This window comes from Neopelma chrysocephalum, unplaced genomic scaffold (assembly GCF_003984885.1).
Source record: "Neopelma chrysocephalum unplaced genomic scaffold, ASM398488v2 Primary Assembly neopelma1_75, whole genome shotgun sequence".
NCBI lineage: Eukaryota > Metazoa > Chordata > Aves > Passeriformes > Pipridae > Neopelma > Neopelma chrysocephalum.
In genome coordinates this window covers 480,713-497,322 of record NW_020897736.1, presented here as the reverse complement: position 1 = coordinate 497,322, position 16,610 = coordinate 480,713, and the positions used below count along the sequence as shown (strand labels likewise).

The following is a 16,610-nucleotide window of genomic DNA, read 5'->3' as shown; positions in this document are numbered from 1 at the left end:
GGCCAGCACCACCACACTGACACCTCTAACAGGACCTCTTTTTCCTTTTGTTCTGAACCCAGTTTGTGGGTTCTGAGGTAGATAATGAAGGCTGGAGCTGCATTAAAGAGTCTTGTGTATGACAGGCAGTAATAATGTTCACCAATGCCAAAAGGGTAGGAAAACACAGGCACTGGAGGATCCATCTCCCCAGTATTCATCAGCTGCTGCTAACGTAGACAGCAAGAGAACAGAGTTACCAGCACAGATGCTTGAGAGGTTTTTAAAAAGAGCTTATTTCCAAATGGAAATCAGTGGAGCCAAGGCACTGTAGTGAATCTGATGGGACAGGTGAGCAGCAGGAATGGGGTGGCTCCACCTTCACTTATGGCTGATAATCAGGAACAAACCCAACAGTATCAGACCAGTTACACTGAGGCCACAGAAAACTGGTGACAGGAGAAAAGCTGGCAAGTTTTTGGGGTGAAATAATCCTTTTATGAAGAACAGATTCATCTCAGATATTCTTCAGCCAGTCAAGGATCATATAACCCGTTTTGTTTCTTCCCTATTCTAGTGCTGATGAAAGATTTGATGCTACTTTTCACACCAATGTTTTAGTCAATTCTTCAGGACACTGCCAATACCTGCCCCCAGGTAGGCTGTTTGCATGTCACAAATGTTCATAACTCAGATTTTTTATGCATGGTGTGGTTTCAAATTTGACATCAATTCTCTGATATTTTATTTATCTGGCTAGCATTGTCTGATAGATTTAAGTCTAGGTGCATTATGAGTTACATCATTACATCTTTGCAGGAAAACCACCACAAAGATACATGTTTTATTCCAATTATGTAAGTAATTTTGTCATAATGCACAATTTCAGAAGCTTGGAAGTATTAAAAAAAGATAAAAAATAAAAATTCCTCACTATAAAAAGATAGTTTTTATTAAAGCTATGGTAATGCCTCTTAATAAAAATTTATTTAATTAATGTAGTGTTTCTTTTACTAATATGTTGATTTTACAGTAAGATACTTAGTTAATATCTTGGATGTATTTCTATTTGAAATGATTCACTGGTTGCTTCATCAACACAATTTTTAGTCTGAGAGGAAAGTAGCCATTTATTTGATATATGACTGACTTTGGATATATATCAATGGAGTACTGCTTCTGTTCCCCAACTCAATTAGCATAATTATTAGAATTAACTCTTCTCAGAATCTGAATTTTGGAAACTACAGCAGTAGAGCCAAGTGCTTTCCAGACAAATTAGTTTTTCCACCTAAAATCCCAAGAGGATTTCAGGGTCCTTTTGATTTAAGATATTCCATTTGGTGGAGGCTTTTCAATTCAATTCTGAAAGCTGCTAAAGGACAGGGCCTGACTCAAGAAGCTGGCTTTCCTGAGTACATCAAGATCATAGAAATCTAATAGTACAGTAAATAATATTTCAGGATTTCTTATATTTCAGGATTTCTTACTTTAGCCAGTAAAAGAAATAGAAACAGATTACATATTCTGCTTCATTTCTTTCTGAAATACAAGATCTAGAAATCCAAGCTCTTCTATAAATATCCTCCCACTATGTGCCAAAATGGAAAAATTGATTAAGAAATAGTTTGTAACATCAATACATTAATGGTACAGTTCTTTCCCTGTTCTATGACTGACTTTTGCTCTTTACGTGTCAAGCCATGACTGAGGTTAAATATGCTTTACAAGTGAAAAACAGAAGGTGTGATGAAGAACAAGTTCTGGTTAGAAAATGTACATGAAATTCTGTGGAACAAGCATTTAAATTCAGTGTCCTTGTTTCAAATCCCATCTAGGCATATTTAAAAGCTCCTGCTACATAGATGTGCGCTGGTTTCCATTTGATGTTCAGAAATGTAACCTGAAGTTTGGATCCTGGACTTACGGGGGCTGGTCCTTGGACTTACAGATGCAAGAGGCAGATATATCTGGCTATATTTCAAATGGGGAGTGGGATTTAGTAGGTAAGCTCTTGATTTCTTATTTACACTGGCAACTTGCAGCCTTGTCCCCACTGCTGAAATGGATGGAATAACACCCATGAAATGAAGACAGAGATTAAATTAATAAATGGCCTGGCTGGTGGCATTTGAAACTGTGACAACAGGTGTGAGGTACAAATCAACATAACAAAATAGTTGGCAAATTTGCTGCTTGAGTTCTGTGAGTATCTTTTATCTGATTTTCCTTCATGGTCTGACAAAAAATTACTTATTTGGGAATTAAGCTTAAAGAAGTAGTTTTATCTGTGGTAAAACTTAGAAAGCTACATTTATCCTTTTAGAAAATAATTGCTACATAATACTCAGTTTACTCACATTAATTTCTGGGTTTCTTCCTCTTTCCTCCTACACAGGAGTTCCTGGGAAGAGGACTGAGAGCTTTTATGAGTGTTGTAAAGAACCCTACCCAGATGTAACATTCACAGTAACCATGAGACGTAGGACTCTCTATTATGGACTCAATCTCCTTATTCCTTGTGTACTGATATCAGCACTTGCTTTGTTAGTTTTCCTGCTTCCAGCAGACTCGGGAGAAAAGATCTCACTAGGTAAATTATTAATAGGATATTGTAAATATGACTAAACCAAAAGAAGTTGTCCTTTTAAAAATTTTTTTAACAGTCTTAGTAAGCAGGAGGAGCCTGTGGGTCCTGTTCTGGCTCATGAGCTATTTTCACTGTTTGATGGTGAACCAACAGAAGCACAAACAATTCCTGGCTACCTTCCTTAATAAGCAGGGGTATATTTTTTGACATTTATTTGCTTAACAAAAATCTCAGATTCATTAAGTAAAGCTTAAGTTTACGAATATGCATTTGGACACTTTAACACGGAATTCTTCCCAATATTTCCTTTTAATACTGAGTTGTAGTAAGAGCCTATGGTGCCTTCTCAGAAAGATTGATTCTAACTGCTCCTATTTTACATTTTACAGCAAATTTTAGCTGAAGTATTGGTTTGTGAAACAAATCTGATTTTGAGTGTTTGATCTTTAAGATGGAGGTTAAATTCGTAAAGAAACCTTTAGTCCCATACAAAAATTCAGATGCACTGGCTTCTACTAAGTCGACAAAGCTGTTTAAAGGTAGAAACAAAACTGACATTTCTCCAGAATGGGTAGTAGCCTCCCTCATCAAGCAATAGCCTCCCTAATCAAGTAGTCCCTCCCAATATTTTAAGATGAATTCTTTGTTCCTAGATCTTTCCCAGCTGGCAACGACTCCTGATTGTGTAAGACTAGTCCTGAGAAAACAGTTAAGCCTTGTTCTGGAAAGATGGGAACTCATCACTGAGCAACAGAAGTCAAACTCTAAAAATCAACAGTCCAGAGTCCTTGGGCACAGCTCCCTGCAGAACCCAACAGCTGATATCAGATGATATCAAAGTCTATCCAAGACAGCAAATCTGCTTTTCAGGAAATTTATGCATTACAGCACTTGTAGCTTCCATGACAATTAAGTGTTACATGCTCAAACACTCAAAATCACACCATGTTTCTAAAGCCAACATGGCACAAGAATTGCTTTGATTTACCTCAGCTAATTAGCAAAGGGTCAGAAAAGTTGAACAGTTACAGGGATCTAAAAATATCCATGTCTGTGTGAGCTTTGGTGCTGCTTTGGCAGCACTGCTCCCCTGAAATGGAGGTGGCAGAAGGACAGGAGCACCACTAACATGCTGGTGCAGGCACACAGTGGGACAGATCCTGCAAAGAGCACTCCTTCAGATTCGTTTGGTTTCTCTCTGCGTTGTAGTTGCCAGCTACTGATCTAATTTCATACCTCGTGTTTATCTTTCAGGTATCACAGTTTTATTGTCTCTCACTGTGTTCATGCTGCTTGTGGCTGAAATTATGCCAGCAACGTCTGACTCCGTGCCCTTAATCGGTGAGCGTGGATTCCTGGGGGCTGTTTGTCAGACAGGGTGCAGTGACTGGCAGCAGGGAGGCAAATCACCACCTGCACGGTGCCCCACTGCAGCTGGGGTAGGAAAATGCTGCCAACTGAGGAGAGGCTCTGATGGTGCTCTCTGCTCTGAATGAAGCAGAGAACCTATGTGTATTTGGGAAAAGCACAGGGGAGTCAATTTTCCATGGAAGATTTGTTGCAATTTTGACAGAATTCACCAGATTATGCTCTGTATTCCTAACTCCAATTAGAGCTAAACATAATGGAATCTGCCCCTTGTAATCGTTCAAACAAAAAGAGAAACTTTTCAAAAGAAGTACTAGCCAGTCTCTATAATACTGGTGAAAGAAAATTAGAAGACAATTTTTTTCAAGGTTGCTTAGAAGAGGCAGGTGCTCAGTTCCACAAAAACAATTGCTAAACATTGGCTCTAAATAATGACTGATCTTTCTGCTGTTGAGAAGTCTTTCAAAAGTACCTAAAGTAGCATGTGTATCACCACACTGGAAAAAGAGCTAAACACCATGTATGCATGTACATAAACAGGCCTTACGAGAACTATATCAGCCAAAGTATGTTGTTGTAATTATCTGTTTATTTTGCAGCTCAGTATTTTGCCAGCACTATGATTATTGTTGGTCTTTCTGTGGTTGTCACTGTTATTGTTCTACAATACCACCACCATGATCCAGATGGCGGAAAAATGCCTAAATGGGTAAGGTTTGACTTTCCTTCACTGTCCATTTCATAAATGTCCAAGTCAGGGATGTGACAGATAACTGAGGGCCTGTGATCGCTTCTTACTGTTAAAAACATATAAATCCTTCCTAAACATTTTGTTTGGAAAAGTAGTTTCACCAGAAATGAGATGTTTTGTGTGGTTGGTTTCTTAGAGAATGTGTGTGCAAGATAGAGAATGAATGTACCTCCACTTGCTTCTAATATCCTTCAAAACAGCTATAAGCAACTCAGGATTTTGCTAAAACTATGTATATAAATGAAGGGGATTTTCAAATAAGCTCCAGGTGTCAGAAGTAAAACAGGTAAAAGAAAAGAGTAAGGTGCTGATGGAGATGATCAAGGCATGAACTACCCTCAAGGTGCAACTGCTACATATTTAGCTGCTTCCCTACAGAAACATCCATATCCTAAAAAGCATTTGTTAAAAATGGCTGTTAAAGGGGAAGTGAAACTTTCTCTGAAAATCCTGATCTTTGAATCTCAGTTCAAGAACATCTATAAAGTGCAAAGAAGAATTACAGCATATTTATATAAAGCACATAAGACTTTCTTTACAATGTACTTTTATGAGGGGGTGTTTTTACAGAGAACATTATGCTCATATTGGTTTACTACACACTGCTGAGAATCATCAGCCAACTGTCCCCTCTTCTGACTTCCCCCAGCTCATAGCAGCACCAGGCATTTCTGAAGATGGAGAGACCTTTCTGCTTTTTTCTCTCTAGAACAATGAGTTGTTATTTTCCTTACTGGCCAGAAAGAATGTGCATACAGCAGTGCCCTGAGGATAAGAGATAATGAGATATTCCCTGGCCTATTTTGGAGTAGTGACTTTAAAATAAATTTCAATGAAGAGAATAAAAGATATATCTCTTTAGACTCATGTTTGATGACCGAAAGGGAAGAAATATTTAGAACTGAGCCAAATGTCCTCAGAAAACAGAGTACTTGAGGTTGAACAGTGAGCTGTCATGTTGAGAAGCTGAAGACCAACAAACATGAGTTGGATGTGGTGGATTTTGGATCAGGCCTGCAGTTAATGAATATTATCCTTCTTGGTGAACCTTGATAGTGTAAAGAGAGTAACAGGGAAAGATATGTCTCTGGTTAGGATGCTTGTCTGGATAGAAAATCTACTCTGAGTGGCAATCCACAGTCAGAATAAATGGACCAAATCTAATTATAGTGTAAAATTTGCATATTATACAAGACAATAATATTTCATTAGTGCTCTGGAAAAGAAATGCTGGAATGAGCCCTTAAAATCTGATTGAAATGAATTACAGAAGCTTTCATCAGAACTGGAACAGTCTCTGGCTTGCCTGCACTTTTGGTAAGGCTGGATTAAGGGAATGTGGAAAACAATAGAATAATACACACTGATTAAGTCTGAAAAGTATTTTTTAAATCAAAGTAATTTTTCTATCTTTTCTCCATATTATATCAAGATCTGTTTTCTAAAATCTGCAATCAACTGTCATGAAGGCAATGTGAAAACAGAGCCAAAACATTGTGAAGCTTGGTGGTCCAGTCCAGAATGTGTTTTAGCAGCCCCTTCCAAACAGTAATGGCCTGGGAATTTATTTTAGAGCACAAACACAAGTAAAAGAATTGTAAACTTACTGACTACAGTTCAAAGTAGTGCTGTTAAGACTATTACAAAGCAACTCTTCTTCAGTAAGTGTTTTGTTTTGTTGAACCCATGGTTTCTAGTAAAGGTGGAAAAGACTCCCTATCACTGTTCAAATGCCAGAAAAATTAACACAATTTGGAGACTATGGAGACTCCCATCAGAGGAAAGGGAAGTCCTAGTGCTTGTAGTCAGTCTGAGGCAATCAACAGCACTGCAAGCTGGCAATCAAGCAACCTCAGTGATTGTTAAATTAATCAGCAGGAAAACTGTCCCCATTTTCTAGAACTCCTGTTCAGAATAAGCAGAGACCATAGACCAGACAGTCCCCCCACCAGCAGCACCCGAAGACAGTGGCTGTGTGAAGAGATGTTTATTCTCAAAACTTTTCTTTCAGACAAGGATCATCCTTCTGAACTGGTGTGCTTGGTTTCTGAGGATGAAGAGACCAGGGGAGGAGAAAGTGCGTCCTGCCTGCCAGCACAAACAGCGCCGCTGCAGCCTGTCCAGCGTGGAGATGAACACTGTGAGTGCACAGCAATCCAGCAATGGCAACATGCTCTACATTGGCTTCAGGGGGCTGGAAGGGGTTCACTGCACACCTACCACTGATTCAGGGGTCATCTGTGGGAGGATGACCTGCTCACCAACAGATGAAGAAAACCTGCTGCACAGTGGCCACCCCTCTGAGGGTGACCCAGACCTGGCCAAGATTTTGGAAGAGGTGAGGTACATTGCAAACCGGTTCAGAGACCAGGATGAAGAGGAAGCCATTTGCAATGAGTGGAAGTTTGCAGCCTCTGTAGTGGATCGGCTCTGCTTGATGGCCTTTTCAGTCTTCACAATCATTTGTACAATTGGTATTTTAATGTCAGCACCAAACTTTGTAGAGGCTGTGTCTAAAGATTTTGCTTAACTCCTAACTAGAACCTGCTTCTCTGAATGGTATGTAGCAAATAAGAAAGTGGAGTTTTTGATTGCTTGTTTATAATGAGTGTACTGCTTCTCATTGTCTGCTTTCTTTTGCCCCCCTCTCTGAGTTCCTTTTGCAAGAGTGGCACCATTTCAGAAGGGAAGCTAAGGATTTCTCTCTGGGCCACCTGGGCACAGCTCCTTTGAGCACTCTCTTGTGGAAAATGCAGTTGCTGCAAGTCCCTTCAGAATGACAGTGTTGCACCACAGTCTCTCACACACGTTTGAACTGGCCATTACAAAATAAGAGGCAGACAATGCCAGAAATGTCACTTCTTCCAGATTTTGTTATAAAGGATAACGTGGTCCATCTTAACTATTAGAATGAGTGATTGTAAACACTGATGTTTAGGAGGGGATTAAATCCACATGGATGCTCAAACAGCAGAGAGAAAAGAGAGAAATAGTTGGCTTTTTGGTTACTGCTTCTTACTGAGCTGTCATGTGCAGCTCTCCAGCTCACTCACAACCAGTCAGCCTGTACCTCCCTCCCTGCACTTGGAATAGAGCAGAAATGACTTTCAGAATTCTGAATCAAAAATCTGAAAGTTGAGGGGACACACCATATAACGTGTCCTTCCATATCTTTCTGGATCTGACCTAGGAGTATGGCCTGAATTCTTAAACAGTCTTCACAGTAATTTCTGCAGTGTTTACTACTTCTTTCTTCTCCCCAGAAAGGCATTCTTTCAACTAATGACCTTTTTAACTACCAAAAAGAAAAATGATTGATTTACGATGCCTTTATCATCACTTGTTTAAAAAAAACCCAACAACCCCCACACTTGTCTGTTTACTGCTAACCAGATTTCAGTGTGGGAAAAGTAACTCAGTGTCTTGTACAGGCTTAAGCATAAGTGAGGACTCAAAAGCAAAGAAGCCATTAAATCCTGAGATCAATGTTTTCATTTAAAAATTGAATGTTTGATCTGCTGTGTGCTTAGCCTTCTATAGAACTCCTTCTGTTGAGTCACCATAACATTGTCTTTACAAGAAAACTGCACCTTTTCTGCTCAGTTTATCATCAGATGAGTACTAATGAATAATAAAGCTTTTCAGGTCTGATATAAACTATGAAATGTATAAATATATATTTAGATATACATAGCATATACATCCACAGAAAGGTTAAGACTTAAATACAAATTCTCCCCAGCCTGGACAGACTTTTGCAAGGGCAAAACTAACAGTTCATGTGACTTTGATGTCTTAATGAAAAGGACTGAGCTGAGAATACCAGGACCTGAAACTTTGTGTGTACAAAGTAGCTGAGAATTAATCCCTTGCTGGCACACCAGTATTCCCAACCAGTGATGTAAGTGGTAAAAGATGTGGGGGAGGATTACTTTAGCACTGGCTGCTTGTTTTATCCTGCAAAATCCCCATTTTTTGGCTGAGATCTTCAGAGACACAAAGAGAGGCCTGTTGTACCATGTTTTTACTGTGGAATAAACTCAAGGCCTCAGTTTATCTTCTAAAATGGATTAAAATAAAGTGACTGAAATGCTTATTCTCCCTAGGTAATGATTTCTTTTTCAGAGTCTGCTCCCCTGAAAGCAGAAGAATCAAATTTCATGCAGGCCAAGCCTAGAGTCACCACAGGTACCACCCATCACCTGAGTGAACACCCTGTGCCAGCACCTTCATGCCTGAGATAGGGCAGGAGGAGTGAAAGGAAGGCAGGGTATCTCTCACAGCTTGTGAATTCTGTCCTCCTGAAGGTGCATTAGAATCTTACACTGCAAAGACGCGAGCAAAACATTCAACACCTTTTGAAAGCTCATCCTGAAACCGTAGAATTACCTATAAAGGATTTATGTTTTCAGGAACAAGGATTAAGAATAATCCATGTAATAATTCCTACAAGTAGTTTCTAGTTTGTAGATTGCGTATGAATGGGAAACTTTGAGTCCAAAATCTGAAATGTGAGTTTCATTCATTTGTGAATAACTGCACATATCATGTGGCACGTGCTGCTCCCCTGAGGAATGTTCCTAGGCTGGGATTCCTGGTGGGAATGTTGATTTGCATTGGTAGTTTTCCTTGCTGCAAGTATCCCTAAGTAGCTACGTAGAGTGTTCCATTTAGTCTTTGTAAAGTTTTGGAGTTCTCTAGGAGAATAATTTTCTAGGAAGAAATGAAGACTTTTGAGGACTGTCTTGCACAATGGGACACAATTAATGCAATCATGATACATGATGCATGTAATGTAGGAAGCATGAGAGTCCCTCTCTTTCCACCCAAATGCACTTACAGTATCTGTAGAAATCATCTTGCTAAATACAGGAGGATGGAGAAAGCAAGTTACAATTTGACAGTAAACTTCATTATCAGTGACAGACACGCCTGGGCTTAAAATCTGGAGCCTGGTGCTTGGCCTTCAGCAAGGTCCTGCCAAAGCCTGTAACACCGAGCTTGTGACAGGTCAGAGAACCCCAGGGGTGAGACACAGGAGCTGGGAGACACCAGCACTGCCCCCTCCACTGCCTGCATGGCTGGCAGGATTCATGGAAATGCACCAAGGGGACAAGGGAATCCTCATTTTCCCGCTGTTAACACAACCTGTAAACATTTGGTAGTAAGTTTATTATCCATTTGGAATATAACAGTGACAACTCCTCCATTATGTTCTTTTGCACCCATGAGTCCCCTTCCCCTGTAACTGAGCTGAGCAAAATGGGTATGTTTCTTGTCAAACTGTGTGTGTCAAATATATTTGTGTATGCTAAACAATATTTTGATCTAAACGCTGTGAAAAAATATTTATTTACAATTTGGGCATAGAGATGGAAATGAAATTCTGTATACAGTATGTGTATATAATATTAAAGACTACATATTGATGGGAAGGATCTGTTATAATCTTAAGAGTCCAGAGGGTAAGCAAGTGGTTCACCACAAGTAAGCTATGGCTTGCCTGACAAATTCAAAAGCTCACTCTGGAGCTCAGCTGTCATGTACAATACTATGTGTGAACAATGTATATTGCTTTTTCTGGTTTTATATTGAATTGTATTGAATATTTAAAAGACTTTTTAATATCTTAAAAATTTTATTTAAGTGTTAATGCCAAAAATGTTCCAAACATGAAATTTAAGAAGTTAGTTTTAAATACAGATAAATTATTTAAACAGTACTTAAAATATTAAATTATTTTATATAGGAATTGATAATACTATGTAAGACTTTTTTTAAAAGGTTTCTTTAAATTCTCTTTACAGTCTCTAGCTGCAGGATGTAGTCTCAGTTCACCTGTGACATTTCAAATCCTCACCTTCTTTAACAAGAAAAGAAGGTAAACCAAAGCCCCAGATTTTCTTTCCTTTTGTTATACTACTTTTTACATTAAGAAACATTGCATAAAGGGCATTAGAAAGAGATGTTACATCTGTCAAGTACTGATTGTCATATAAGCAACTCAATACCTTTAAAGTCCAGTACAAATAAAAGATTTAGATCAAGAGACTTTCGATTCTTTCTCATTTTGCTAAGATGGAAACAAACTCAAGTGGCAGAAAACACGAATAGCCATAAAAGAAAGAAAAATGTCTTTGGATATATCAGTCTGAGATGACAAAGTTCTTTGATAATTAAAAACACATTCATATCCTCCCAGCAAACCAGTCCCACACCAAACATATATTACTTCAGCCTTACCTAAGCAATCAAAGTTAACTGAGTAGGTCTGTAATACCATGGAAATTTTGGACTGGCCTCAATGCCAGTATTAATTTACTTTTTGAAGTTTAATACAGAGGAGAGAAACAAGAGAGAAAAAACAAATTCATAGCAGCTGAATAAATTGTTGATTTTGCCAGCTGCAAAGTTTGTTTGTTGGCTACTGATGAAAAAAATGTCTAACCAGCAGAATACCCCTCAGATGAAAAAAACCCATATCAGTGCAGTTTTTTGCAGACAGATGAGTTGTACTGCCCCCATGCTGAGACAGCTTCCCAGCTTTACCACATGAGCATGTGCCAGAAGTAAAGAATTAAGGGTTGTTGAACCCAAGACTTTTTTCTCCTCATGCTTCCCTAAGGAACAGCTGATGAAGAGCAGTTTGGTCAAGGTCAGCACACCAAGTCCTACACGCACAAAGCTGTTACTGAAGTTCTTACAGAGAGAGTGACTGGGCTGCCCAGGGAGGAGGTAGAGTCACTGTCCCTGCAGGTATTTAAGAAGAGACTGGACATGGCCCTTACTGCCATGGTCTAGTAGACAAGGTGGTGTTGGGTCAGGCGGGACTCGATGATCTCAGAGGTCTTTTCCAACCTCATTGGTTCTGTGATTCTGAAATGCAGCCTGTCTTTGGATCAGAGCTGCCATGGGTCACAATGTCAGATATTCAAGAGGCTCACTCTGCCAACAAGCCCTGCCTTCTCTCCTCAAGTGCTGAGAAGCAGGACATGTGTCAGACTTACTGTCAGACTTCAACATGGTCAAACAGGCCTAGCTGAACACAGCCCAGGCAGTTTCCTGGCACTGTCTGTACCCTGCCATCACACACACTCCATCTTGGAAGCCCTTGTGACCGGGGATCAATGTCTGCTACTGCTCTGGGGCATCTGGATTGTTCATATGCAGACTGAAGGCTGCCATGGTTTAGGAGCCTCCTCATGAGCAGATCCAATGCCCTGGGGGTGGCAAAGTCCATCAAAGCACTGGGTCTTGGTGCTGTAGAGATTAACACTATGAGCCATCCAGTTTTAATCCAGCAAGAACAACCATACTCATTTCTTAGCCTAACCTAATATTAAAATATCAGTAAATGTTACAAGGCTGTAAACAGAATCTACATGTTGCAGCAAATCTAACCCAGTAATCAAACAGGAACTCAACAGGACAACAACCACAAATTAAAGCCTTCCACTATTATTTTTTGCTTTTGCTTCTTAAAAAAAAACCCTTTAAGATTTATGTAACATTTATTTATACTATTAAGCAATTTGCAGATGATGGCATAGAGGTAGAATAAACAACAATCTCTCACATCCCAGTGAACACATTCAAAACTGCAATTTATTCACAGAACATGAACTTATTCAAGTCTGAAACTTCAAATCAGTGTCTTATCTATACCCTCACTGCACAGATATTGTAAAGGTATCACTAGATAATCATGGGGCTTTCAGAGCTACAATGACTTGTCCCTGTAACGAGGCTATACAGGAATAGCACTTTGAACTTCAAAATAATTTGAACTATGTACGTATTTTCACCTTAAAAAAAAACTCCAACAAACCCAAAACACAGGAGAAATGTAACAGCTGTGACATAATATAATGCTACTTTGGAATATGAGTACGTGAGAATAACATCCAAAGAGGCAACTGAACAATTCTGGATATAACCAAATGTCTCAGTGCCTGTGTAAGGCAGAAAAATCTTTCTACTGAGTCCAGAATTCTGGGATCAGGACCATATTCAGTCCAACAAACCTCACAGTTATCATTTATGGATTACTCTGGTTCATGGTAGGCATGCAAATGAATAAGAATAAGCCAGATATTAAATATTTATATTCATTTGGCTTTAGGCTTAAGAAAAAAAATCTGCATCCCAGTGCAAGATATAGGCACAACACCCCTCAGACAATGGGACTACACACAGCTGTGAAACATTTCCATAATAACTTTTGTTCCCATGAAAGAATTCCAGTTTGAGGCTGCTTTTTCTGACACATAACATTTGTTGCTCCCTGTCCTTCTTCCAAATTCTGGCCAAGTGAAACCCAATTAGCACCCTGTTTTGGTCAGAAGAGATGGTACAGCCCCGGCACTCAGAAATCCCGTGTGAGTGTAACCCCTGTCTCAAGAGAGACTGTTGTCAGACAGTTTGACGTTGTTGTGCCAGTTGTGCCCCAGAAGGAAGATGCTTCACAGGACTGCTCATGCCCACCCTGTGGTGCACATAACCCTGTCCCAGTGCAGGAAGCCCTCCCAGAGGGCAGCAGTGCAATGGGGGCAAAGCAGGCTCACCACTCCCACAGTGGGGAGTGGGAAGGAAGCTTTCCCGGTTCTCCTGACTGTGCTCTGTATGTGATATCAGTATATGCTGGTTTAACTGCTCAGTGCTTAGCTCAGCTGGTAAGATATTTATTTCTTTTGGCAAGGTAATAATGTAAGAGACTTGGGAGTTATGGCTTGCAATACACAGCCCACCTGGTCTTTTTTTAAGACTATCAGACACTGTCTTAAACTGGACTAAGCTGCAGCCAGGTTAATGATAAGGACAGCAGTTGTAGTTTTCTTCACTAACCACTTTTAAAACCTACTGAAGTTAAACTGCTGTACCTTTCTCTGCAGTCAAGGTTAACATTCATTATCCTGCCTGCAGTTAACTGAGTGGTAACATTGCTTAATGATGCACACTGTCCATGTTGTTTATAATTGAGAGTATCTCGGAGTGAAGAGACCAGAAAAAAGGACAAGAGGCCAAAGTATTGTACCTTTTAAAATAAACTGTAAGAGATAAAAAGGGCACATGAGGGACTGGCAGAGAATGAGGGGAGGCAGATTTGATATCACCATCAACAGAGAGCTGTGTCATATGGCATCAGTGCCACAGCTGCCCCACAAAGCCACCAGAGAGTGTCTGTGACCACCAGCAGCTGAGCAACAGCCTGTGCTGTTTGTGCCAGGTGGGGACTGAGGGGGGACAAATCCACCCTGGCTGGGGACAGAGCAGTCACAAGCAGCCCCACCTCAGCCCTAGTACAGCCATGCCAAGCCTCATTTGTGCCACCTGCTCTGCCCTGCACTCCCTTTGATGGCACACACGGGCACAGGTCTAGAGCCAGTCACAGCCTGCAGCACCCTCATTCCCTTCATCTAACTCAGAGAACTCCTCACTGCCCTATTTCTACATACAAAGTCTGCTTCTTCAGGGAGACAGGGTTGAAAGAAAGATGTGAATAAACATTTGCAAAATATTCTGAAAAATCTATGCAGAAGATACATGTGTTAGCTCAAAACCAGCATGGTTTCTGTTGCTAAAAATATACTGGAATTCATAATTTTCCAGTAGGTTTCAGTTGCAGTCCTATGCCAGGCTTTTAGTGTGCCAGCTGATAATGGAGTGGGGTTGCGACTTCCTTCTTGCTGAAATTTTGCAGCAATCTGTGTGGGTCGAATGAGGTACAAGTGAAAACTCCTCCAGCCAGCACAGCTTTTACCCTGAGCACAATAAAGTCTGCCTTTTAAACACCTCACTGTTCATTTGCAATCATTTAATGGAGTGCTCCCTGCACCCAACAGAAGCCAACCTGTAATGAATGGCACTGCACCCATCTAAAGTGCCCAACTTCACTTCTGATAGACTGGATTCATGCCTCTTAAATACAATAATAAAAGCCCATTTATTCTGTCATGCACTTTCCCTAGTGGACTGGAAAATATCCTGTCTACCTGGAGCAATAAAACCTGCACAGTGCAAACTCCGAGATTTGAGTCTCCAGGCATTGGCTTTATGATTTTACCCTATATCAGAGTAAATGACAGATTTAGCCCAATATTATATAAATTACACACCTCCATTTTGCAACTTCTGCAAGTTCAAACTCTTCTGTCTCTTGCTCCAAAGGCCCCAAGAATAGTGGTATCATGTCTTTGCACAGCAGGCATAGTAATAACAGCAACAGAAAGATGGTTTCTCCAAGATAAACAATGTCAGAACTTTTTGCATAAAACCAGTATTTGTCACTTTTCATACAGACATCTAATTTCAGCCATTTGGACTCAGACATTTATTCACCATTTTTTTTGGATATCAGACATGGTATTTTTCGTGTCCCAATTTTTCACTAACAATTCAGTGTGTTGGGTCCAAGAGCTTCCATTACTGACAATTTTCATACCTGTCCTTCTCCTGCAGTGAATGTTTTCTCTTGAACAGAGTTAATATGGAAACTTCAAGTCTTTCCATAATGCCATGAACTGCATAATTGATTTGAAAAAATTATCTCTGTTAGGGAGCATCATGAGGTTAGAGGTACTCCTGTGCTTTTCTCCAGTCAGCAGCAGCATTGATTTTCCCATTCACTTGACAAAAAATAAAATACTTCAACAAAATCACTCCTCTTTCATTTACCTGACACATACCTATGCTCCAAGATTTGCTTAACTTTGGTAGCATGAGTGAATGCAATAGATTGTAGCCCAAAGCATAATTATCATTCCGGGATTTTTTTAGTTTTAAACTACCCTTTAGTCTAAATGATGAAATCACAGAATAGCTAGAACCCAAGATTCGTGAGAACAGACCAAAGCTAGAAAAATACATGTACTTAGAGGAGCTTGTGAAGCAAGATGTATTTTTCAACACAAAAGCAGTTCAAAGGAAACTGTAAGGCAGTAAATATTCAGTTCCCACACTGCAGAGTCGTCAGTCTGCTGTTCTGTGACAGAGCAGAGCACGAGCTCTTGCTGAGTCAGAAGCTGCCGAGGATGTGTGAGTGTGGAGATGCTGCTCTGCAGGCACTGTGAGTCACACTGCCATTTGCTACAAGCCAGTAGTCTGCAAGGAGTGGGAAAAAATTAGGTAGAACTTCAGTAAAAGCAAAACTCTACAGGGAAGAAATCCTCAGAAACAAGAAGTATGAGAAGAACTGACTGCAGTGGGCAGCTTGCCCTTAGAGACAACAGGACCAGTGCCCTGTACAATGTCTGCAATTTTTAAGTACTACATCCATGTAAGTTTTAAATTATTTCTATCAAAAGTTCAGAATACTGTGAAGACCACAAGTTTGACAAAACTGTGTCCAATACGGGTCAAATTTTCATAAGCACATGATGGATTTTTAGATCTCAATAGGTTTCCATGAGTTTGTCTCAGTAGGAAGGAGAATGGCAGAAAGATAATGGAATTCGATAAAGATCTGAAAATTAGTTTTCAGAAACAGATATGCCACTTCCTAAAGAATTGTGCCTGCAAAAATGTTCAGCCAACAACCCTAAAGATCACAAATTGCTGAATAGTTACAACTGAGCTTGTGGGATGACAGGATTGCCCCACAAAAACCAGCACAACATTTTTGGGAAAAAAAAATCCCTGGAATTATCAGGAAGTCTTTTTGGGTTTTATTTGCATTATTTGTTTCAATGATTGCCTACGTGACAGTGCCTAATACTCATTAAATAATCTATTCTTTCTTATTTTACTGAAAATAGGTCTGACTTGCAAGGTGGACTGACAAACCTCTGGTGCTGCAGAGACGGAGTCAGTGCCAAGGAAGGTGTGGTCCTGGAGGATGTGCTCAGGGGCTGAAAGCACCACAAGCCTGAGCAATACTTGCTATCAGTTTGTAATCAATTATTTTCAGTGTTTGGGGAAGAAACA

The 16,610-nt window shown here is 39.9% G+C and overlaps 2 protein-coding genes across 2 annotated transcripts in view; one reads left to right on the top strand and one right to left on the bottom strand.

The window, feature by feature from the left end:
- The window catches only part of CHRNA7 (cholinergic receptor nicotinic alpha 7 subunit), a 40,294-nt gene extending 29,559 nt beyond the window's left edge, over window positions 1–10,735 (top strand). Inside the window, exons 5-10 of the mRNA XM_027688414.1 lie at window positions 557–636; window positions 1,818–1,985; window positions 2,378–2,572; window positions 3,824–3,910; window positions 4,537–4,646; window positions 6,700–10,735. Of these exons, the coding sequence (XP_027544215.1) occupies window positions 557–636; window positions 1,818–1,985; window positions 2,378–2,572; window positions 3,824–3,910; window positions 4,537–4,646; window positions 6,700–7,218 (1,159 nt within the window). The 3' untranslated portion in view covers window positions 7,219–10,735. The remainder of the gene's footprint in view (window positions 1–556; window positions 637–1,817; window positions 1,986–2,377; window positions 2,573–3,823; window positions 3,911–4,536; window positions 4,647–6,699) is intronic.
- MYO1E (myosin IE) overlaps window positions 1–16,610 on the bottom strand; it is a 238,807-nt gene that overhangs the window by 148,596 nt on the left and 73,601 nt on the right. The window lies entirely within an intron of this gene.